General features: G+C 47.2%; 1 protein-coding gene across 1 annotated transcript; it reads left to right on the forward strand.

The window, feature by feature from the left end:
* The first annotated feature begins 52 nt into the window (after positions 1–52).
* On the forward strand, positions 53–23604 carry LOC135824455 (SEC14-like protein 5). The gene is made up of 18 exons (XM_065337192.1): positions 53–582; positions 4313–4462; positions 6150–6281; positions 6809–6937; positions 11174–11651; positions 12139–12248; positions 12524–12583; positions 13375–13504; positions 14796–14884; positions 15299–15369; positions 16789–16847; positions 17361–17539; positions 17925–17996; positions 18410–18550; positions 18948–19076; positions 20340–20580; positions 21213–21510; positions 21916–23604. Exons 1-18 carry the CDS (start codon positions 520–522, stop codon positions 22253–22255), a joined length of 2871 nt encoding a protein of 956 aa, XP_065193264.1. The 5' UTR covers positions 53–519; the 3' UTR covers positions 22256–23604.
* The last annotated feature ends 1353 nt before the right edge of the window (positions 23605–24957 follow it).

A 24957-nucleotide genomic window follows, 5' to 3' on the forward strand; every position in this document is an offset into this window, starting at 1 on the left:
CCCAAGTGTGTTGTCGACATGTCCGCGTTTGGAGGTCAGTCTTTTCATGTGTGAATCGTCGTATACGCGTAGGCCCTGTAATAATACGAACAACTAACTGTACTGTCAGCATCGTCTGCGGCTCCAGCGACCAAGCTCCACTTCGCCTTCGCCGCTTCGATCACTGTTTTAGTGTTGGCGTTAGGTTTGTAGATACAGGTAGTAACTCAACTGCCTCGCGCGGGCATGGGCAATGCAGATTCATTGACATTGTAGCCCCTGGGTGCACAGGGCACGCAGATAGCAGGAGCAATTATTTATTTTGTTGTGGCGTGCGCGGAGATTCCTGTTGGAAGTCCGCCTGTCGCTGGCGGAGACTTCGAGGAGAGCTGTGGACGCAAGTCGATATCATTGGCACCCGTCGTGCGATCAAATAGAGTTGGGAGTTCACTACAGGCGCTCGTTGGCTCGAGCTGCGGAGTTCAACTAGCCCACACCTAGCATCACCGCTCTGAGGTAACGACAAAGGGAGCAGCCGCCATGGTCAAGCAATTCGTATCGCCAGTTCGGGTCTACAAGTACCCATTCGAATTGATTGCAGTGGTAAGTAGAAGCATGGGTTTGCTCCTGGTCTTGACGCATTTCGTCTGTTTGTAGATCTGATGAGCGGGAACGTAACTAAACTCGCTACATGCTCCGTTCCGTTTGTCCGTGGAAGTAGATATCTACGTATCATCTAGCTACATACATACGGTGCGCGCTGTCTGTTCCAATATTGAATAAAATACAGTCATTTTATTTATTGGCACCTGTGTTATGAAAATCAATCACAGTGTTCTGGTGTGCCGATGTGTTCGTGTTCGGTTTGGTCTTTGGTAGACTCGTTCTGTTCCAGTGGGTGTTGCATACTGTAGCTGGCACTACTACGCGTAGGGAGCTGTAAGGAAACGCGTTCCTGTCGGCTTGTACTTGTGACGGACCCTTTGCCGGTACATCTACTACTACTACTACTAGTACTAGGTCTGGCTGCGTATGTCCATTTGTGGGTGTTATATAACCGATCACTCGCCATTGTGGTCGTGAAATCGTCCGTCCCATCTGCCATTGTTTTTCTTTACGGACATTCTGTGGGAGAGCGGTCGGTGTCTGCGCACAGCCTGGGTAAAAGTAAAAATAGGATTGTCGAATCAATTTCTTCAGATCGTGATCCTTCCACGCTTACTTGCATTCTAGTGGGTGACGAGAAGAATGTGCGTTTGCGTGCCATAAGTCATAACTGAGGGCTAAACCTGTACGATGGCGCTCACAAGATTATAAAAATAATACCAGTGCCAATAGCGTCGGGTCGTACTAAGCTTTTGTAAATGGGTGTTCTGAACTAACTCACTTAGTGCTTCCTCTTGGGTACTCCAACAATGAAACATCACTGCTGCTTAGTTTCTACATCAGTACATGATGTAGTAAAACAATAATGAACAATGACGAAAAATTGACAATCAGTAAAATTAACTGATTCTATTGCACATGATGTCATAGCTATACCACCAGTGTAGCGTCCATGTACCATGATGTACTCTGCTGTAGAAATGCAGTACTGTGTTGATTGTATTCTCTAGAAAGTGCTGCTTTTGTAAAGTCTGTGATGTACTAACCATTACTGTGGAACGGGTAATTTTAGCGACTATTAATTTTAGCGTTTTCCCATTGTCAACCAGTTGGCGACGTTTTATTTTAGCGATTTGCAGCGATTTTACTCAGGATCACCAGTGCACTACGTACCAATGTCTCAAACGGATTAGCGACTTGAAACTTTAGCGATAATGGGTCGATCGCTAAATTAATTCGCTAGGGTTTTTACGGTTCTACACTACTGTCTTTGCTGGAAGTGTATGTCAGAATGGCTGTTCTGTTCTGCTGACACCCTGTACTACTGTAGTGCAAGTAGCATGGAATCTCTGGGGCCCCCACACCTAGTAGTAGGAGTCCCACACAGTATGTGTGTGGGACCAAAGTCATAATATTGTTATGTCTCCATGCCCTACACACATATCCCTATGTCATAGGTAGAGCATGAGCAGACAAAGCAAGACTTTCCACTTAGTGAACACTGTGCACACATAACTGCAGTGAGATAGGCAGATTTCCACATGCACACAGTGACATGCCAGCTTGAGGTGTGGTTATTCTGCACCAGTTTGCAATACATGGTTGACCACATACATGTACATGTGCAGTAATGGCATTATGCTTTAGACCGGCTCCCCTGGTTCCCCTGGGCTGTATACTAACTTGTGATAGTATAACAAATTTGTGTTCAGCAACACTGGCCCTTTGTCCGTTTGCAACACTCTTCTAGGCTATCACAGTTACATGGAGGGGGGGGGGGGGGATGATCTTCTGCACTGTTTCATGTTATGGTTCAATCTAGTGTCCGCTGCTGCTGTCTTATAGGCTAGCTGCCAAAATTGACGGTGTTTCTGTGCAGAGAATATCCTGATGTGATGTTGTTGCTGCTCCTGCGTATAGTACTTCAACACACTACGTTCATATGTAACAGTGTGTTGTAGTAGGACACCTGTAGGTGACCTAATGTTTTCCTTGGTATGATTTTCTCTCAGCTCTTGCTGTTCAAACACTGGCAATAAGTTAGTGTGTAACTCTACTACTCTATCTCTTAAACTGTCACCAGCAAATCCTATTATATAGGATTTGGTTTCTGGCTAAAGGCTTTCGCTGAACACCCTATTCAAATGGATGAAATGGGTCTCATGAGGTGTTTGGAACTGTTTTCCATACACTTCCCTAGGAATAATCCAAATTTCAAGCCAATCGGCCAATTTTCCGGGTGAAACTTTCGCTATAGCACGGTTAAAAGCACTAAATATGCCCAACCTATGGCAGTGGTCCTCAATCAATCACAAGACATCTATTAATGGTATCTGTGTACTTATTCAGCACCCTAAGCATTCTATAATATTATTACTTTCCCTGCCAGTTCTATCATCATCTGCATCCATTACAACACTCTGGATAATGCAGAATACTCCAATCTTATATATTATAGGATCTGTCAAAAAACTGACGTGTCCTCTCAAACACACCTCTATAAGTCGAGCGATAATACTGGCACTCTTGAAAACTTCTGAAGATAGCCTACTGATACTGCCCTAACACCTTACAATACAATTTTAAAAGGCACACAACTTATCCCGGACAGAAGCACGGTCACGATTATTGGAAAAAATTCAAAATTAATAAATTAAAAAAATCCTGTAGGATTTGACAGTCTAAAAGATACAATAGTTGACCTAGTGGTTGCGGCTCCCGCGATGATTTTTTAGGAATGAGTTTGTGACCTGATACAAATAATCACAATGTCCAATATAGCACTAGTAGTGGTAGTGGTAGTATTCAGAGCTAAGGAGTGCATGTGCCAGTACTAAGTGAGTGTGACACCACTTAACCAGTCCTACTCTACTCTGTACTTAGTGATTCCCCTATCATTATCTTTGGCATGGCAGCAAACCCTTGTCACTAGTGGCAGTAGTGCACTGCTAGTGATCCTCTTGAGAACAATCAGAAGCATGGTCCAGGCGTGCCATCCGGACCATCTGAGCAACAAACAGTAGGAATGTGTTTTGTGTTTTTCTTGAAAGCTGTGAGTGTATCCTGGATGGTTGGGCAGGTGGCATGTGCCAGAAGGGAAGAGCTTCACTTTCCCCAAGAGTTCCCACTTCAGTACAGAGGGCGGATAAGATCAGGAAAGCAAGCTTTCCAGTTATCATAGATCTCCAGTGTAGCCATTCGAATTCATTTAAACAACCTTTAATTTTTCCAGTACATGTCTTATGTGTTGTACAGTCAACTTTGCGTATAACGACACTCGGCCGGGCATCAGAAAAGTGTCCTTATAGTTATACCCGAAGTCTCACAATAATTATGTGTACAGGTGGAATGGACTTTGCTCTGGGCATGGAAATTCTGTCGTTATTCGCGAATTGTCGTTATATCCGCAGTCGTCATTAGCGAAGTTGACTGTACACACCCTTTTAAATTTTTCCAGTACATGTCTTGTGTGTTGTACACAGTTTACAGTGGTTGGTCTGGGTACGAGGTCCCCATGGACACATAATTCAGAAGAGGTGCTAAATACATTTGGCCATTATTGATCTAGCCTTTGTTTTAGCCAAAAAAAAAACAGGCATGAATTGAACCGTTTTCACTCACAGATGCGTACAGCTCGATTCTGAGTACTATGCAAGCTGCTGTTCTTCTTCTTATTGATTTAGAATGTCTTATCGGTTTGAACTGTTGCTTGTTGCCGGCTGCCCAGGCGTACCAGACTCGCTTCCCGTATAATGCTCGCGTTCCCATCATGATGAAGTCGGAGCTACTCGAGGAGAAGAAGAGCGAGGACGGCACCAAGGAGACGAAAGTCAGGCGGTGCACGCTGAAGATAGACGCTCCTTACCTCATGAGAAAGGTAAGGTGGTAGATGTTGCAGCTTTGGAACGAAGCATTATTTGAAGAGTTTGAATTCAAAACAAGACATATCCGTTTTATCGCTTTTCGGATAGTGGCCAAAGAGGATATATATATTCGTTTTGTATCTTATTCATTTTTTTAACGTACAGTAAAATCTGGTGTAAGAGACATCTGGCTTCAGCGACCGTTTTTCCATGCACGGACAGTTCTATACAGAAACTGCACCGGATACAGCGACCACCTGCCTTGCGCGACCAGCGACCGACTTTTCGTGTACCAAGTGCCATATTGGACCTGCACACAGCGACCAAAACGAACCAAAAGTGCCATTCTGGCTGGCAGAGTTGACTGCAACAGGGTTGAAGCGAGCCCTGAAGCAAGTACATGCAGTCAACTGAAGTGACAAGTGACAGTGCAGGATGCGCTGCATGCACTTGAGTGAGGTGTGCTTTGTCTGCAGTATTCTATGCTCCACACCTAGCAATATGAGTACATGGAAGTACAATCATGCACATATATTATGCATAATCCGATATGCCACGAATGTATGGGACCTGGTTCCAAAGACCACCTGGCTTTAACCCTTTCCGGGTTTATGACGAGTATACTCGTCATGCAGACCCCATCGCGTCTGTTTGTACAGTCCACGTACCGTACGCACTGATAGATCACTGTAGTGTACAAACAGCGATAAGTCTGGAACGGATTATCGCATCGCAAAGATCTATAGCTCATTGAAACAGTCTTGGAAAGGGCTTTCCAGAGGTGTTTTCGGTGTGGCGATAGCTCAAAACATGATCAAGCAGCGATAAATTGAACACGCGATTTCGATCTGAACATTTTTCTTACTTTCTGTCTGGCGATGTTTTTGCGACTTTCAAGTCATTCAAGGGGATTTACCAATGATGTGTGAAAGGCAGCATGACGTATGAGTACATCATTTGAATCGCTTGAATCTCACGAGCTCGATGCAGTTTGAATCGTAGTTCTACGTTGAGTATGAGCCCCAAACCAAAGGAATTAGTTGAGCGTGGTCTTGATGCCAAACTGGCGCACTGTAGGGACACTGTTGGCGAGGCTAGGGGCGTCCTTGAGGTGCTGTATGCTCTGAAAGTATGTGAAAGATGACGAGCAGGAAAGCAGCTTTCCAGTAAGCCAGAAGTTTTGAAAATCCATTGAGAAACAAGAATGTTGTGACAATTTGTTTGTTGCTATCTCCACAATTGTACTGATGCACTGAATTTCAGTGCCCAGACGTAGTAAATGCACTGTGACCCTGAAAGGGTTAATGACCGCTTTTGCTTGCACCGTGGGGTGGTCGCTTAGACCAGGCTTTACTATATTTGCACTCAGCCGAAATCTCACTTTTCCAAATGTTCGAATTGTCATGTTTTCCATCCTAAATTCTTCATTTCGTTATCGTGTTATTCACTATGTAATGTGCTGTGTTTGTGTGCGTTCAACTGTTGCAAGTCGCACTCATCGTAAAATCAGCAACTGTAACAAAAAGTAAAGTGTGCACGTCCGCGTTGCCACCGGCTATACAATTGCGTTGAGAAACCAGCAACTGTGCATACGTAAATTGGTAGCAGCCATGTCGACTGTTGTTGTGTTGTTCTAAAAAAAAGGCCATTATGCATTATGGACCAACGGGTTTCTTTGTTGACTCGCCTGTTGGTTCTCAGATATCGGGAATCGAGAGTGCGATATTCAGGACGACGACAGAGTTGGACTGGGTGGCACGGCGCTTTATCATCACTAGCGTCAACGAGACCTTCTCCTCGCGGGGCAAGGTCATTGAGACGTGTATATTCTCGGTAAGAGACCGTCCGTCAATATCCATTATCTAATATCTTTTCTACACCTTAGCTCAGTGGTTGGAGCATCGCTGGCCTCAAGCGAAGGTCCCTGGTTCGAGTCCTGGTGGTAACAGTCAATTTTTTCTTCAGACTTTTCCCGTTTGCATCTTTCCCTTGAACCAATGAATAATTTATCTTTCTAAACCAGATTCTGTAACCTCGGGGAAGTTTGAAAGGTGTGTGTGTGTATGTGTGGAGGTGGGTGGAGTACTGTTTGCTTTGTCGAAGAGTTAAAAAATATATTAGTGTACTGCAGAGAGGGACCATTGCAGTACGTCAAGAATCTACCTCTGGTGTGGTCTATGTTCCTCCGAAATGCATTTCACCTTCAGTGATATAACCATTATGTCCATCTGTGTAAATGTCCACGGGTGTGTGTGTGTGTGTGTGTGTGTGTGTGTGTGTGTGTGTGTGTGTGTGTGTGTGTGTGTGTGTGTGTGTGTGTGTGTGTATGTGTGTGTATGTGTATGTATGTGTATATGCAGGAACACTGTGAGAACAGTGACTGGACGTGCTATGAACAAGACTGTAGCATAGAAATGATCTCCGTCTGGGGCTTCGAGCAGCAAGCAGAGAAACTGGCTATAGACCGCTACATTGCACGACTACCAAAGGTCAGTTCAGATCCTGTCTTGGAAAAAAAGACATTACCTTAGGGGCCATCCAGCCTTATCGATATTATTCACGGAACGAAAAAAGTTAAGTTCTGACCCTCCCTCACCCATGCAGCTCTCTGGACGAAAATATATTGACTTGACAGCTAGAATGTATTGACGATTCAGCTATCAATGTTTTTTTTAAACAAAACTCTCCTCAACCCAACCATAAACAACACATTTTTCGTTTCGTGTACAAGGTCGATACTGTGTTTTCCCGAATATTCCATATTTCCCTGAATATAAGTCGCACCTTTTCACACTAGAATTCATGGGTAAAAAAGGGGGTGTGATTTACAATTGAGCATGACTTACTACTGAAGTGAATAGATTGAAACAGTATGGCTCAAACCTGAAACTGGGGTGCGACTTCTAACTGAGTGCGACTTAAAATCGGGTGAAGTATCGATAATAAAAATTATGGTTGTTCCCATTAGTAGCCGCTGTTCTAAAAATCATAGTGTGTCGTTATTTCTCAACCACGCGCTCAGAACATGCACACCTTAAGTAATGTATGCTGGGGTGTATTTGATGTAGCTACCTACTGAGTACTGTGTGGGCTAGGAACACTTGCTATCAGTTAGCAGTAGTGTGAAGTAATGGTCTGCGCCGCATTAGCAAGACTTGACTGGTACTCAGGCGTGTTATGAAACCTGGTATTCACGCTTGGCATGGACCGGTTGGCAAGCAGTGTCTCTTCTCGCCGTCATATCTATACATCTTCGATGACAGCGCTACGAATTCAATCATCAGCTGTCCACCCAGCTTCATCTTTAAACTTTCCCACTATTTTCTTCTTCGCTCTGGCTGAAGAGTGAACTGGTGGAAAGGAATGCCGTCATATCTGTACATCTTCGATGGTAGCACTACAAATCCGATCAGCCTTCCACCTAATTCGTCCTTGAACTTTCCCACTACTTTTTTGTTTACTCTGGCTGAAAAGTGAACTGGCGGAAAGGAAGGCCGTCATAACTTGACATCTTTGATGGTAGCACTATGTACTCGGTCATCAGCCTTCCACCTAATTCGTCCTTGAACGTTCCCACTACTTTCTTGTTCGCTCTGGCAGTACAGTGAACTGGCGGAAAGGAATGCCGTTGTAATAGGTAGCCGAGTGGTGACACGACAATCAACACGAATGTTGCAAGGAATTAACTGTAATCAAACTCTCTCCGGTACACACCAGGAGTTACATGTAAGTTAAAGGGCAAGAAAGAGAAGGCGATAATTGAGCTTACTCCGGTACACACCTGGAGGTCATCTTATCATATTCTGAAGTGAACAGAACTCTCTCTCTCTCTTTCTCTCTCACTCTCTCTCACTCTCTCTCTCACTCTCTCTCTCTCTCTCTCTCTCTCTCTCCTCTCTCTCTCTCTCTCTCTCTCTCTCTCTCTCTCTCTCTCTCTCTCTCTCTCTCTCTCTCTCTCTCTCTCTCTCTCTCTCTCTCTCTCTCTCTCTCTCTCTCTCTCTCTCTCTCTCTCTCTCTCTCTACGTAAGACTCTGCGCTACGAATTCAGTCATCAGCTGTCCACCCAGCTTCATCCTTGAACTTTCCCACTATTTTCTTGTTCCCTCTGGCTGTAGAGTTAACAGGTGGAGGAGAAATTGCTGGTGTCAAACTCCTAAGTTAGTTGGGCATACCGGCCAGGGGGGGGGGGGGGGGGGGCATCGGCCACCCGTATTGTAACAACGCGCAAACGAATCGGTGTATGGGTACAACACCCTCAACGATCATGCTATCCTTCCTTCATCTTGTCATATAGCTGGGCTTTGCTGAGCGTAGCGGTACATCAGCAGTACCTTGCTCGGCTCAAGCACTGCCATCCCAACGTATACTGGCTTGTGGAGCTGCTGCACCTTCGTGCTCGCATTCTTCACACCCACTAGACCGTTGTCAAACAGTATACGTGTCTTGCGTAAGTGGGTTTGGCAATCGCCGGAAGAATGATGTCCTCCTCATCTGTATGCAGCAGCATGATGTTAACCCCACGGCGTTCCATCGTCTTACCGAAGACTGCGTTGTTCAAGAGTTTGAAAAAAATGTTTTTCAAACTCATTGGCAGCCTTTTTTGCGGAGCTTGGTGTTTGTCCTGATATATGGCTGCCTTCTTCCACGCACGTTGGGTGAAGCTCGAAATGTGGTGTACTGAGTCGATGGTGAGACTGAGTCGCTGATGCATCCGGGGGAGGGGAGAGAGAGGGGGGCAATGAATGCATCCGGGGGGGGGGGGGGCAGTGAATGCATCCGGGGGAGGGGAGAGGGGGGCAGTGAATGCATCCGGGGGAGGGGAGAGGGGGCAGTGAATGCATCCGGGGAGGGGGAGAGGGGGGCAGTGAATGCATCCGGGGGGAGGGGAGAGGGGGGGCAGTGAATGCATCCGGGGGGGGGGGGGGGGAGGGGCAGTGAATGCATCCGGGGGGGGGGGGGCATTGAACTCATCCCGGGGGGGGGAGGAGGGGCAGTGAATGCATCTCAGTGAAAGCGGCGGTGGACACTAAACAATCAGAACAGACCACGTGTCTGCCGAGCAGTCCACTCCCCCTTGGTCTATTCTAGCATTCTACAGGGCAAATCCACTAGAACCACATACACTTCAGGGGGCACTGGAAAGTGTTTTACGGTGGCACGATCAGCCACCTGATGTACTATTTATTCATGGGGTTGGGCTGGCTCCTGTGAAAATATTCGAAATAATTACAGTGAAACCTGTGTAAGACGACCGACCGCTCAAGGGACCTTCAAAATGTGGTCTCTGTTACCAGGTGGTCTCTTTGTTTTAACGACCGTTTTTTTCCTTATTTGAAGAAACGTTATCGAGAGATGTCTGTGCAAAGATGCGCATACAGATGGGTGGCCAGGTAGCCATCGTTGAACTTTCTGCACGCTATCATGCCGAAATTACAAAAACGTTAAACTTTTTGGTCGTTAAAGGGGAAGTTAAGGCAAAAAATAAAAATTCACCAGTTGTAGTCTTCGGGGTGCTGAGTCGAATGGTCTTGGTCCGAGAAAGCTGAGACGCTCCCTTCCTACTTGAATCCCAATCGAACTCGCGCACTTCCACCGAAACTGGGTGACTGCGCCCTACTAGATGGGGATTTGTATGCAAAATGTCACTAAAAGCGCCGTTTCGTTCTTATAAAAGCACGGATGACCGCGATTGGCCCATATGTTGTAGTCTTTTGGACGCTGAGTCGACTGGTTTTGGTCCGAAAAGGCTGCGATGCAGCGTTCCTCCTTTATTCCCAATCGAACATGGTTGAACAAGTGGTCACGTGCTCCTGGGTGCCCAAATCACCTGGTCACCACGCCAGCAGGCGACAACTTTCACACCAAGGTTCAACTCGAGTTCAACTCGAGTGACATGACTGCACCCCAAAAAGGTCAAACAGGCTAGTAAGTTGTACCCTGCAGGCACGGTGACCAGCTGACTGGTGTACGCAGGCGCACGTGACCGCTTCTTCAACCATGTTCGATTGGGAATAAAGGAAGAAGGCTGCATCGCAGCCTTTTCGGACCAAAACCAGTCGACTCAGCGTCCAAAAGACTACAAAATATGGGCCAATCGCGGTCATCCGTGCTTTTATAAGAACGAAACGGCGCTTTTAGTGACATTTTGCATACAAATCCCCATCTAGTAGGGCGCAGTCACCCAGTTTCGGTGGAAGTGCGCGAGTTCGATTGGGATTCAAGTAGGAAGGGAGCGTCTCAGCTTTCTCGGACCAAGACCATTCGACTCAGCACCCCGAAGACTACAACTGGTGAATTTTTATTTTTTGCCTTAACTTCCCCTTTAAATAAACTTTCCGGTTTTACGGTAGTCACCCTGAGTGGTGCATGAGAGATGTGTCCTTATTCACGAGTTGTCGTTATTCCTGAGGTTGATTGAAAGTATGATAGGTTGGTGGCTGTGGAATGCAGTGGGGAAAAAAACAATATGCCAAAAATGTCACATGCCACACATGATGATAATTATTTAGGTGATCCTCACATAATGGGAGAGCTGAGGATGGTTGTGTGTGCTCATGTATGGATGCCAAAGACCATAGTAGTTAATGTGACTGTGTGAGTGAATCTATCTGTGTGTGTGTGCTTTTCTGTGTGTACGTGTTGTTCGCTGTGCCATCATGCATGCATGCATTCTGCATATGCCGGCTGGTGGTTGTCTTTGTGTCACGTACACATTCGTGGTACAGACCAAGGAAGTCATGGAGCTGTTCGTCGAGGACGTGTGGAAAGCCGGCCTGCACGTACCAGAACCCTACGTCGGACCGCAAGCAGCAGCAGCAGCAGTGGTTCCAGATACCGCTCCAAGCACGCCGAGCAAGAGTGTAGCCAGCGGTGGCACGAAGAGTGCAAACAGCAGCGGCGGCGGTGGCGGTGGCTCGTCGCATCACCGTCGCTCCGGTAGTAGCGGTTCACATCACCGTCGCACGGCTAGTGGACATGGCCTCGGTGACATTGCAACAGAAGCACAGGCCACGTCGGCAGAGACCACCACTGTCAGCAGTGCGGGCAGTACTACAGCTGCAGTGTCAATAGCTACCCGCTCACCGTCCGTATCGGATGTGCTGGCCACAGCGCCGGCGGGGCCGTGCGTTGCCAGTGTATCGTCATCCGAAGACCGCGCCCTGTATGCCCTGCGGAGACGAGACAGCGCCGGAATAGACTCTGGTGAGTATGTACATGGTTTTACTGTGTGTGACCAGGGAGACTCTGGTGAGTATGTACATGGTTGTACTGTGTGTGACCAGGGAGACTCTGGTCACACGGTACATAATATACTGTGTGACCAGGGTTTAGAGCTGCGGTTATCCAGAATGGTACCACTCAATATTCCATTTCTTGCATGCTTACCGTTGGCCCCATTGTCGTTACCGTATTTTCTGGATTATAAGCCACACTTCAACCGCTCATAATTCACCCGAAAAAAGTCATTGCGGCTTAACTATGATGATTAAATTAACGGTGATGGACAGAGTAGATGTCTGTATTTTGTGGCAAAAATCGGAGTGCGGCTTATACTCCAGTGCTGCTTATACTACTACTTATTTAGCATCCCCCTCCCCCCCCCCCCTCCCCCACTGTAAGGTATTGTTGTCTTCGCTCTTACTTGAGATGAGCTTCTCCCATCATTCTTTGCCTCTGCTTCCTTGTGCAGACAAGCTTGAAGAAGAGTACATCCAGAGGTTCTTGGGTGAACTCACACCCTATCAGGAAAGCAATCTGATCCAGCTGAAGCAGAAACTGAGCACTCTCCTCAAGGACAAGGTATGCTTTTCATATTCAGGTTACTGCGTCAGGCGCGTAGCACCCCGTGAACATTTTGAAATTAGCGTGCAAAATCCTTCATTCTGGGCACTTTTGGCATTTTGGCATTGTGTTTATAAGAAAAGTGGTCCGGACCGGCTCCTATACCCTTGTGTCTGTTTGTTGATCGCTCAGATTACAGGTGATGGTGCATTGAGATTAAGGAATACTGGTGAACCTGCTTGTTGGTTTACTATTACTGGGATTATTGCTTCTCCTGATGTTGTTTCCTTTAGATCCCGAATGATGCTGTCCTGCTGAGGTTCTTACGTGCACGGGACTTCAACATTGAGAAGGTAAATGCTAGCCACTGTACTTGTGTCATTATCTGCAGAACCTGTTTGTGTATTGCGGCTGCATCATGATTCGGCACCATTTGTACGGCAGCAATTATGCTGGACTAGGAAGGCTGTACAGCACTGATCAATGACATACAGTCGTGTCACTCAGGTTTCCGCATTACACCATTTCCAGCGTAGTGTTTGCAGGTCTATGGCTGCGCAACGCCCGGCGCTTACTTGAGGGATGCGACTGGATCTCCTTGAGTAGGACTGTATGTTACACTGCGCACACCGTGGGCTTACAAGCACTCATCTACCGTGAATACGATCACAGAGAACTGTATTTACTGACCCCTTTGTACGACCATAAACTGAAAAGGAAGCTGGTTTGTCGAGTTTGCTGGTCTATGAAGTGCTGGAGTTTACGTAGTCGGCTGCATTTGTATTAGCCATGTTAACCATGCCATTGTCTGTGTGTACACATGTGTGTGTGTGTGTGCGTATACGTGTGTTAGAGGAGAAGGACAAAATGTTACGAGTTATGACTAACTGTCCACCAACGTAACCAGATCTTATACAGTCACCGAGTTTTTCACCATAATTTAATTGGCTCACCATCCGAGTTCAACTTTGTATACATGTGTGTGTATATGTGTGCGTATGTGTGTGTGTGTGTGTGTGTGTGTGTGTACATGTGTGTGTGTATGTGTGTGTGTGCATGCGTGCGTGTACATGCATGTGTGTGTGTGTATGTGCGCTCGTGTGTGCATGCATGCATACGTGCGTGCATATGCACACACGTTCAGGCAATTGACATGGTGACCCGTCACGTGACCTGGCGCAAGCAGTACCAAGTGGACAGACTGGTGGACACCTGGGAACCTAGTGATATATTTGGCCAATACTACGCCGGTGGCTGGCATAACTTTGATAAGCGTGAGTACCATAGTTATCTATTCTGTTTGACTAGGCCTTTCATACCATTACTTTTCAAGTCAAATACAACGGTGATTAACGCGGCAGCAAGCAAGTCGTTATAACTGGCACTTTGTCGGTCCGAGCAGTTACAAATATAGCACCTAATAAAGCGCTAGTGGTGTCAACTACCTAGGGAAACAAATAATATACTAGCAGAGCTAAGTCTCTACCGTATTTTACTGGTTGTAAGTCGACCTTTTAATGACCTGAAAACCGACCTAAAAAGGGGAAATCGGCTTACAACCGGGGTATAAATGCCCTTAAACCGGAGGCCCCAAGCTTGGAGGTCGACTTATAACCGGTAAAATACGGTATTCATGTATTTATTCTGTGTGACTTACCGTATTTTAAAAGTCGGTGCGGACTATCCTACCATGGTCGAATGAATCGTCATTTGTGCTTGCATGTCTATAAAATCAACCACGTGTTCCTGACTCCATGAAATTGTCTTTCTATTCTTTGACTCCATGAAATTATTGTCTTTCTATTTCTGACTCCATGAAATTATCTTCATATAACTTTTCCTTTTCTTCTTTTGGTCCTTTCTGTCTTTTATAATTTATTATCATTTCTTGTTTTCCCTCGCATATCATCCCTTCATCATTCTGTGAGAACCTGTCCTATGGGCAGATGAGAAGGCATCTCTGCCTGTTCATTTGGTGAAGTAAAATAAACAACAACAACAACAACCGTGATAAACAGGGAAGATGTCCGCATTTCGCGAAAAAAATATGGGTACGGGTTATACTCCACTGTGGCTTATATTCTGGAGAACACGGTACGACCATGCGAATTACGGATATTGCACGCATACACGCACAAGTACAGACAGTCTTCTTTGGAAAAGGACACGTCTTTACGTGAGTGCCAGAGTAGCCTGGACTGCCAAGAGGAGATTATTATCTGCTGTGCCTGGACTGGCTGAGACCAGTAGACACTATGACTGGTTTTCCCAGTTTCGCTAATTTTTGCAACAATGAATTCATTCAACCAGGGTCTTTCTGTTTGTTTGCTAGGACTATGAGCGAGAAAGATTACACACGATTCCAGCGAAAACTCACCTCTCACGTTGCACATCTATTTCCAGTACGTTCCATGCTATGTAAAAAAAATAAAAAAAATAAAAAATAAAATAAAAAGGACAGCATGCGGACAGTCTGGACACATGCCATAACTTGCATGAGCTGTGTGGCTTTCTGTCAGCAAGTACTATTTATTCTACTCTGTTTCTGTCTACATCTGGCTGTAGGAGGGCATCCTGTTTATCTGATGAGGTTGGGTCAGGTGGACATCAAGGGTCTGTTGAAAGCTGTCGGCGAAACTGACTTGCTGAAACAGGTATGTAGGATTTCTGTGTGCGTGTATGTGTATTTGTGTACACGTGTGTGCGCGGGTGTGTGTGTGTGTGTGTGTGTGTGTGTGTGTGTGTGTGTGTGTGTGTGTGTGTGTTTGCTTCTGCTACTTCTGCTGCTGATGCCGCTTTTGCTCTTTCTGCAGTTTTGCTGCTGCTGTTGCTGCTGCTGCTGCGGTTGCTGCTGCTGCTTCTGCTGCTGCTGCTGCTGCTGCTGCTGCTGCAGCAGCGGCGATGATCACTGCTGTTGAATTTGGTATACTTGTAATTTTCTCCCTCACTGAGTCACTGGTTTACCCGGCACCACTTGTATAGGACTATTGGTACTTGAACTTGTACATGACATGTATGTGTGTGCTGTGTGTGTGTGTGTGTATGTGTGTTGTGTTGTTCATGCTCAGGTGGTAGCTCATGAAGAGGATGGACTGAGAAGGTGTGAACGAGCCACGAGAAGCTCGGACAAGGCCATCAGGTACGGCTTTGAATGCTCTGTTTCCTGGTGCTAGTGCTGTTGCTGGTGCTGTTGCTGGTAGCCAGTGCAGGCTTAATTTTATTTTCAAGGAAACCCTTCGAAAATGGTACCAATCGATTCAGCATGGCATTTTCATTCCTCCTGCAAAGTTTCAGCTGATTTGGAGTCATGACAAGGACGCTATGGCGATTTGAAGATCGAAAAACGTCAGTTTTGTTTGTCAAGAAGAAAGGCCATGATCGCGCACAAATCATACAACCCGTGTGGCACAATGATTTTTGAACGAAGTTGATCCGCGGACCCCGTGCTCCACGTATGCATGCATGCATACTGCACAGTACAGAGGCCTTTTTGAACGCAGATATGTAGTTCTTCGTCTTCTTCGAAATGTCTTCCAAATGTGTGGTGCTGGTGTTGTTCTCTTCGTCAAGGCAGAATGCAGCTGCATGTGATGCTCCTGTGTGTTCCTGCATGTTCTCTTTTCGCGTCTCGACATTGTAGCGTCCAGACTCAGCTCGACTGGAGAAGATTGAGGAGACTATGCTTTGATCCACATGGAAAATCGATGAAATTTGGTAATTATCGTCGGGCGCTAAAAAGCGCTGGGGAGCATAGGGCTAAAACTTCGTAGCAGTCATCCCTACCATTACATACATCGACTGGTATATGTTCCATTCTGTTCCCAACCACTACGGGTCATCTGCGAAGCTTTCTTCTTCGCCGATTCTCGGACAGATCGTACGTCTTCGCACTGTATCTCTCGTCTCCCTCAACGGATCAAAACACGGTTTTCGCCAGGACGAACACAAACCCCCAGATTTCGCGGCGGCAACATCTTCGAGTAGGGAAAAGCTAGCAGCTAACCAGGAATCACCAACAAACACGTGTAATACTCAGTGTGATTTGCGACAGCTGTCATTGTGCCGTCGCACCATGCATGTACCATGCACGGGAATGGAACACGGATGAGTCGTTTTATTACGACAGCCTGCACCGGCTATTGCTGGTGCTGTTTCTGCTGTTGCTGCTGTTGCTGCCGGTGGTGGTTTTGGGTGGTTAGGTGGTGCGACTGCTGGTGGTCATCAGGTGATACTGGCTATGTGAATGTCTCACTATCAGCCCCATGCTATGCTCGCACCGGCGGTGCTTCACTGGCCTCGTTTCTGCCTTCTGTTAACGCTAGCAGAAATTTCTGCCTGGGTGGACGGGTCCGTTTTGGGTTCTCTCTCTCTCTCTCTCTCTCTCTCTCTCTCTCTCTCTCTCTCTCTCTCTCTCTCTCTATCTATCTATCTATCTCTATCTTTATCTCTATCTCTATCTCTATCTCTATCTCTCTCTCTCTCTCTCTCTCTCTCTTTTTATTTCTCTCTCCCCTCCCTCTCATAAATGTGTGCAATGTGCTGATGTGTTGCCATACAGCACCGTTACTCTCATCTGTGACCTGGAGGGGCTGAGTCTTCGACATCTCTGGAGGCCTGGTATGTTAAGAAGAACCTTGGATATTTTAATATCCTACTTAAAAGTACTAGACATTCCTGCTGTCCAAGGCGTTGCATCGTATCAACTTATCAGAGTTATATTATACAATACGGAGCTGAATGAGTTGGGGTCAAAATTGATGCCCAAAGTGTCGCTGGAGTGTGTCTAATTCCTGAAGGACTGCTGAAGAGAATGAGAAATGATAAACATGCTCCTCATCCGAACGCCCTGGAGACAGCTCTGCAAGAAGAGTCAGGGGCGCCGGACACGGTACGGTTACTATGGTATTGACCGTACCACTTTTTCCCCAGGTACCCCGTTCCGTGAATCAATAAAGTAAACTGATCTGGGATTTAAATTCCAATGTTTTCGGCTCGGCCACCTCTCCCCCCAGGAGTAAATTGCACTTCAGATGGCTGACCGTACCACACTAAAATCCCTTTAGACGCCCCTGAGAGTGGTGTGGATATTCGACTGTAGTACTTATCAATGGTGTTCTTGGTCCTGTACAGGACTACGAGCTGCTGACCGCATCATCCAGATTCTCCTCAACAACTACCCGGAGACCATGGGACGGTTGCTGTTTGTACGGGCACCGCGTATCTTCCCTGTTCTCTGGGCTATTGTTAGTCAGTTCCTGGATGAGGCCACAAGGGAGAAATTTGTTTTCCTCGCCGGCAATGACTACCAGGTGGGTTGCATGCGTACGTGTGGATACGCGTGTGTGTGATTGACTGGAATGAACGAATGATTGTGTGTGTGTGTGTGTGTGTGTGTGTGTGTGTGTGTGTGTGTGTGTGTGTGCGTGCGTGCGTGCGTGCACGCGTGCTGGATTGCTGAATATACACATGTGTGGATATATACGTGCCTCCTCACTTGTCTGAAAACTCTGTTAATGTGACGCAAGTCTTTTTTAAAAAGTTTTTAAGCATTTCTTGTTTTGAACAATCGTTTGGAATGCTTCTGGCACAGTTTGCTTGTTTGAGCCGTCATTGGAATGCTTCAAGCACAGTTTGCCCTCCGTGTTGCAATATTTCCTGTTTTGTTTGTTTGATGTGCGTGTTTTTTGTGTGCAGAACAAGACGGGTGGTCTGGCGGACTACATCGAACCGGAGAATGTGCCAGATTTCCTGGGTGGACCGTGCAAGGTACTGCTGGGCCTATGGATCATGATACGCTTTGCTATTGACTCATTCGGCGCTAGAGACGTTTACCTACGTCATTGAACATGACACCCAGGCGCTGAGGACGTATCTTCATGTATACGGCTTTTTCAATGCCAAATAAGGAGTGCAGAGCCTAGGTGCCGTAACCTATAGTCTTAAATGGGTTGAAGCATTGCATTGTGACTGTCTCTTGTTGTGTGATTTATGATTGTCTGTGGTTATGTGTGTGTGTGTGTGTGTGTGTGTGTGTGTGTGTGTGTGTGTGTGTGTGTGTGTGTGTGTATGTGTGTGTATATGTGTGTGTGTGTGTGTGTGTGTGTGTGTGTGTGTGTGTGTGTGTGTACGTACGTACACATGTGCGTGTGTACGTGCGTGTGCATTTCTGTTGTTCGCAGTGTATGGTTCCGTCCGGAGGTCTGGTTCCCAAGGAGCTGCAGATCCGTGGAGACGATGAGTTCCTGGACACGGAGGCTGCCGACTGTGCCCTGGACACTGCGTATCAGACTGCAACCGTCACCAAGGATAGACCATGCGAGGTGGGCAGCACATTGTGAACCCTAGCCAGTGATCAGTGATTAGCACTGATCCACAGTACACATGCTTACTTGTCTGACCTTTCTGCGAGAATGATTTGAGAAACTGGCTACCTGTGTGTGTATGTGTGTGTGTGGGGGGGGGGGGGGGAGGTCCTACTTACCTATAAATTCTACTGAGTGTCTGTTAGGAACATCAGTCTGGCTTTGAACTTATTCTCCTAAACATGACGGATCTGCTAACAACGTGATCTCTCTTTCTCTCTCTCTCTCTCTCTCTCTCTCTCTCTCTCTCTCTCTCTCTCTCTCTCTCTCTCTCTCTCTCTCTCTCTCTCCCTCTCTCTCTCTCCCATATCCCCCCACTAATGCGTGCATGCATGCATGTGTGTTGTGTCTCCAGGTGATACTGCCCGTTGATTGTGACAGTGTGCTGTTCTGGGATTTTGACATTTCACGCGGCAAGGTCTACTTCTCCGTGTTGCGTGTCAACAGTATTGGTGACTCAGATCGACCACCGGCGGAGAACTCCGTAAGTGTTCTACTTTAGCATTGAAATCCGTTGAGAAGTCAAGCGGCCACGGGGTCCTGCCTGGCCTTGCAGCCGGAAGCCCTGCTGGTACATGTTTACAGTGTGTATGTGAACTACGGTGCATGTACGTGCTAAAGGCAGTAAGGGCGCCGGCCCCGATCATCCCATCGGATTTCAAGCAGCCCACGACAGTACTTCTCAGGGTATGCGAGTATCTACTCCCTGCATCATGTGACTTCCACTGCATCATGTGACTTCCACTGCATCATGTGACTTCCACTGGATCATGTGACTTCCACTGCATCATGTGACTTCCGCTGCATCATGTGACTTCCACTGCATCATGCATGAATCGTACATGTGCTCGATGTTTCCAGGATAATTACTAGCGTTGGCCCGAGCAACATACGGATGTTTTGGGGCTGGGCGACTATCGGCTTGTTTTGAACACAGACGTCTCACTATGACCCTGCCATGTCAAGTTGATCTAGCAGTGCTGTGTTCCACATGAGGATTGATAGTGGGTGTCACATCTGACAGGTAGAAGAGGACTGTAAGGAACTGTCTGGTTAGTATTCCGGCGGTTCAGGCACATAGCTCGTGTACAGCCAGTGTAGTGCAGGCACCACACCAGCAAATATACATCATACTGTAAAAGCAGAAATTTTCGGTGCTGTTTTATTTTCGGTAACTTCGGTGCCGAAATTTTTACCTAAAATAAAACACGCCGAAAATGTCGGTATAGTACTAGTACACTTACCTGGAACGCGGGTTTACCGAAAATTTCCCTCCGCCGAACCGCCGATTTTGGAGAATACCGAAAATATTACAGCACCGAAAATTTCTGCTTTTACAGTACGTACTACCATAGTCAATATAGGCAAAATGGCAAGTATGAAGTTGCCAGTAGTACACTGGTGGCCAAAGACATCCCACCCCGTGGGCCGAAAGCTGCGCCAAGGCTCATGCGACCCCCGCGGTCCTCGGATCAGTTTTGGGAACATGCATGCTGTAATTGAAATGAAAACGGGGCGCTACTTTTTTGACCTGCGGGTCGGATTTCTTCGACCATGACTACATGGTCACCACACCACTTAATTTTGTGTATTTATGTGTCAGCCATGCCCCTGCTGGCTACTATCTTATTTTGTTTTTGTGTGTTTCTCTCTCTCTTTCCCGCATGCTCTCTCTCTCTCTCTCTCTCTCTCTCTCTCTCTCTCTCTCACACACACACTCACTCACTCCTTCACCCTATACTTACAGGCATCCACATCAACCTCCACGACAGCATCAACATCCGCAGCATCCAAAGCATCCACAGCACCATCCACAGCAGCACCCCCAGCAGTGTCAGCAGTGTCAGTAGGTCACAGTGTCAGCACTCTGAACACTCTCAACACGCACAGTTTCAGTGAGACGGGTTCGTATGACAGTCGACAGGAGCTGAGTGAGGCACTGCACGTGGTCGGACCAACGCTCTATCACGACAACGACTCCGTACAGGGTAAGCAATCAGGGAGGATTTACAATACAGTGAAATCTATCTGAGCCGACCGCTCAAGGGACCTTCAAAATGTGATCTCCATGTATAGATGGTCTCCTCATCCAGGGTTATTTGACTGGAAATAACACCCGTTGCTCCTGGTTGTAGTGGTCCTCTCGGAGGAGTGGTAGTATTGTACCTTCCCGTGACTACCTCGGATGCTTGTAAGCAAAGGCTGCGTGCCAGGCAGTTTGAGGACCGGGGGATCCTGGTTAGAGTGCCACCGGGTGGCTGCCTTGTTTTACGAAGAGTGCATTCCGTGCATTTGCCTACACTGTGTGTACATGTGCATGTGTAGACACGTGTGAATGCGTATGTGTGTATGGACACACAAGAAGTACACAAAGCAATGTAAGGACCAATTTATTGTAGATAGGAGTTTCCTGGTTCGCAAACCAATCATCAGATGGCAGTGTTGCCGGACTATCTTAGATTCAACAATCTCTCACTGTTCTTTGTGTACCTCTTGTGTACTGCGCTCTGGTCACCGCAGGCATTGAGCATTCTGACAGGTTAATAGTACGCTCTGCCTCTCTGTGTGTATATGAATGTGTGTGCAATGTGCATGCGTGTCTGTTGTCTATCGTGTCCAGGAACATACACCGTGAATCGGTCCGGCATCTACCTGCTGCGCTGGGAGCTGTGTCCGCCGACTAGCACCACCGCTAGCATTCTCTCATCCAGCACTGGAGGCGGTGGTGGTGGAGCGGCGGTGGCGGCAGGAGGAATGGCGCCCGGTTCGCACGCAGTCAGCGTGACCACAAACACACCCATGGCCGCCGCTGGAGGTGCAGCTGCCACGGGGCCGTCTTCGTCGCTACTGTCCGAGAGGTTCTGGAAAAAAGCCAATCTCATGTACTATCTGGAAGTGCTACAGCCTGACAGATTCAAGTAAGGCATGTCAACAATAGACCTGACTCAGTCACTGATGTGGACTTTCCGTGGTGCGCCCTTCGGGGACGCAAACTTTGGGGAGACCACATGTACACGGAGAACTATTTGTGCATGAATTATACATGTATTCGAAAACAGTGAATCACCAGCATCACAGGCCTTTGTGGCAGCACTGGCGCTTGTGGACTTCGGCTGAAGCTGCAGAAGGACGCCTACCGTAGGGAACTCCTGAATTCCAGACGAGTGTTGGGGGAAAGGTCATGCCGGATCCTACTGTACTAGTGTATGCTCCACCCTTCCGTATCTGCCGTTTCAGTGCAAAGCAAACACCGCATGTTCTAAACTGATTCCATTTCGGCATTTGTTTCTTTTCTCTCCCTGCTGCTGCTGCTTCTGTTGTAGGGGTTCTGTGTCTAGCTTGGAGTCCTGGCAGAGTGCTGTGTCGACGCTAAGCAAAGACTCGGCACTCACCGACGGTGACGCTGACTCCCTGGCCGTGCACATTCCTCCGCTCACCGCCGCTCTACAACAACAGCAACCCGTCCGGCTCGGCAGCTCACCGGGGTCGGCAGCTGCTGCTTCTGCTGCCTTGGGACCCAGCGGTACGTTCATCAGCCACACACGATCACCATCCGCAACGGCGTCTCTGTCTTCGGCCAACTCCAACAGCGCTGGTCAACAGAATGTGAAGCCCAGCAGCACGCCAGTGGTGAGAAAGCGGCAACTGTGGACTGACGTTTAGCTGTGGCCGTAGACTGACGTCTAACTGCCGCTGTGTTTTCAAAGATCCTTGAGTACCGACCCGACCTATCTATTGATCATCAGCCATACCTGTTTGCCATGCAAGTAGATCTACTAATTAGGAACTTAGCTTGCACACCACGCTATACGTGTGCCTGCAAGATGTTCATCATCAGTATGCATGTTTGAGAATAACCTTGTGATAACCTTGCTAACAGTTATGTCGCTGTGCCAATGTCACCGGCACAGTCACAGTCCACATGCGCAACACTGAGTACTAAGTGTGCAATGAACATTAGCCGTTACTACTGAGTCTGTGCAGCAGCCACCTGAACCTACGTGTATTTACATAGTCCGCAGTGGGTCTGTCCTAACTACGACGCTGGCTCTGTAATTCGTGCCTATCGCCCGCCTGTCTTACGTGTGCGCAGTGTCCGTAGACCACACATACCAGTAGGTGTGTGTGTGTAGTACCCTCTAGTGTAGCTGTGACTAGTCTGGATTCTCAGTGGACTGCTGGTCTGGATTCTCAGTGGACTGCTGGTCGGGCACACAACGAACTGCTGTCCAACTGAACTATACCAATCTCTACATGGTATTGGTTAACAGCATGTAACAAAGTGGAGGACACCGTGTTCGGAAACAGTGACCTTTCTACAACCATCCACGGTTGGTAGAGCCCCGGTCGGTTGCGACCATCTCTACCGACCGTGGATGGTTGTAGAAAAGGTCACTGTTTCCGAACACGGTGTCCTCCACCTTGTAACATGCTGTCAAACCAACAACATGTTTTCACCGAAACCAGGTTTATCTAATGCCAGCCTCTACATGTATGTAAGTAGCTCTACTTCTCTCGTTATCATCAGCGCCATTCTTTAGTACACACAAGTTCTCAATCACTTGCTACTTTTCCGCTCTCTCTCTCTTTTTTTCCTTTTTTTTTTGCGGTTATGGCAGCTGTTATGGCAGCTGGAAGGACTGCCTTTCAGCACAAGTAGTTCCCCGCTGTGTGGGGGGTGTCTCGTTTTGAAATCAATGGCCCGCAAATTCGCGCGCTGGTTCCCGTCGATAATGCCCTTGCCTAAGTTATTGCATTAGCCTGTACCTCAGAATGTTAGTCGTTTTGTTTCACAATTGTGTTTTTAAATTGTCATCGAGAATAGCATCTCGCGTTTTTTTTTGGATTCCCGCAACTGGTAGCTGGCTAACTTATTGTTTCAGATAATATAATTTCAAACATCAAAACGTCTATGGTCACTCTGATGTTTTTCGGTCTATTGTCCCAATGTGCAGAATGCTGCAGATGTCATTGTGCAGATTGCTAGTAGTGGAGTGATGCTCCTTACGGTGCAGTGTGTTGCTCTCATGACTACTGAAGTAGTCTGGTCTGGCTGGTCTGGTGTGTTGCAAGCTAGTGTGGTGTGTATAGAGACTGATTACCTAGGCAGTGTGCTGCAGGGCATGTTGGGCGATGTGTGGTGAGTGGTGTGCGACGGGGTGTGTGCAGTTTCAGTTTGTGGAGTGGTGTGCGATGTGGTGTGTGCAGTATGGTGTGCAGTGTGTTGTGTGCGATGTGTTGTGTGCAATGGGGTGTCCAGTGTGTGGTGTGTAGTGTGGTGTGCGAAGTGATGCATAACATGTACCGGATGATGAGCTCAGAGAATCCAAACCGGATCAGAACCGTGCACATGGCATGCAATTGGCTTTCCCTGTGTTAGTGTTAGTGTGTGTGTTGTGCGTGTGCGTGTGTGTGTGTGTGTGTGTGTGTGTGTGTATGTGTGTGTATGTGTTTGTGTCCCAGCACAAGTAAGTAATAGTTCTACATAATTATTATGTAGAAAGCTTACTTGTCTAACATCGCTTGTTCGCTATCATTGCGGCTTCAGCGATGGGCAGGAGTATAAGTGTGTGTGTTTGTGTGTGTGTGTGTGTGTGTGTTTGTGTGTGTGCTCATTCGAGGTAAAAGCAAGTACACGTACATGATACAAGTCAATCACTGCATCGTATTGCAGTCCTAATTATGTACAGGTAGAAATATAACAGGATGTTGTGTAATGCCAATAATAATTGGTAGAGGTCACAAAACCCACGTGACATGGGCCAACAAACTGTCAAAAGGTACAGGCAAAAAGGCGCTGCATACCCACTGATCATCTCTGAATCTGATGTCTGACACTGATCGTGCATCACTCACATTTTAAAATAATTATTTTGTTCTCACATCCCCTTTTTGGTTACACATGAGCATGCACAAGATCGTCTTGTTGAAGCACCACTGCCATGCCACTGAGCCATAATCTTGTTACTTCTCCCACGTCCACAGCTCACACACTATGGTCCGGACGCAGCACTAGCCAGACCAGGCAGGGGCCTTGGCTTGGGTCTAGATATTCTAGAACCAAGCAACGAAACGACGGTTGGTGACTCAACTAACTCTCAAGGATGATTGTTCTGTTTGCAGCGACGAAGGGGAGAAAGCATTGTAGAGCCAACTGATGGTTTTGAGTGTAAACTGGAAGCTACTAGTATATTGTTGACTTTATTTAGCTATGCCATAGCTCTGCCTCCAGCATAGCACCTCCCAAAATCACTATAAACTTCTTTGGACATCGATTCGACAACGACGGGACCATAAAAAAAGGAGCTGAATAACCTTCGACTGTCACTTTGGAATGTCGGAGAGGAGACTTTCCGGTGGCATCG

The sequence above is a fragment of the Sycon ciliatum genome, chromosome 9 (genome assembly GCF_964019385.1).
Source record: "Sycon ciliatum chromosome 9, ocSycCili1.1, whole genome shotgun sequence".
Classification (NCBI taxonomy): Eukaryota; Metazoa; Porifera; class Calcarea; order Leucosolenida; family Sycettidae; genus Sycon; species Sycon ciliatum.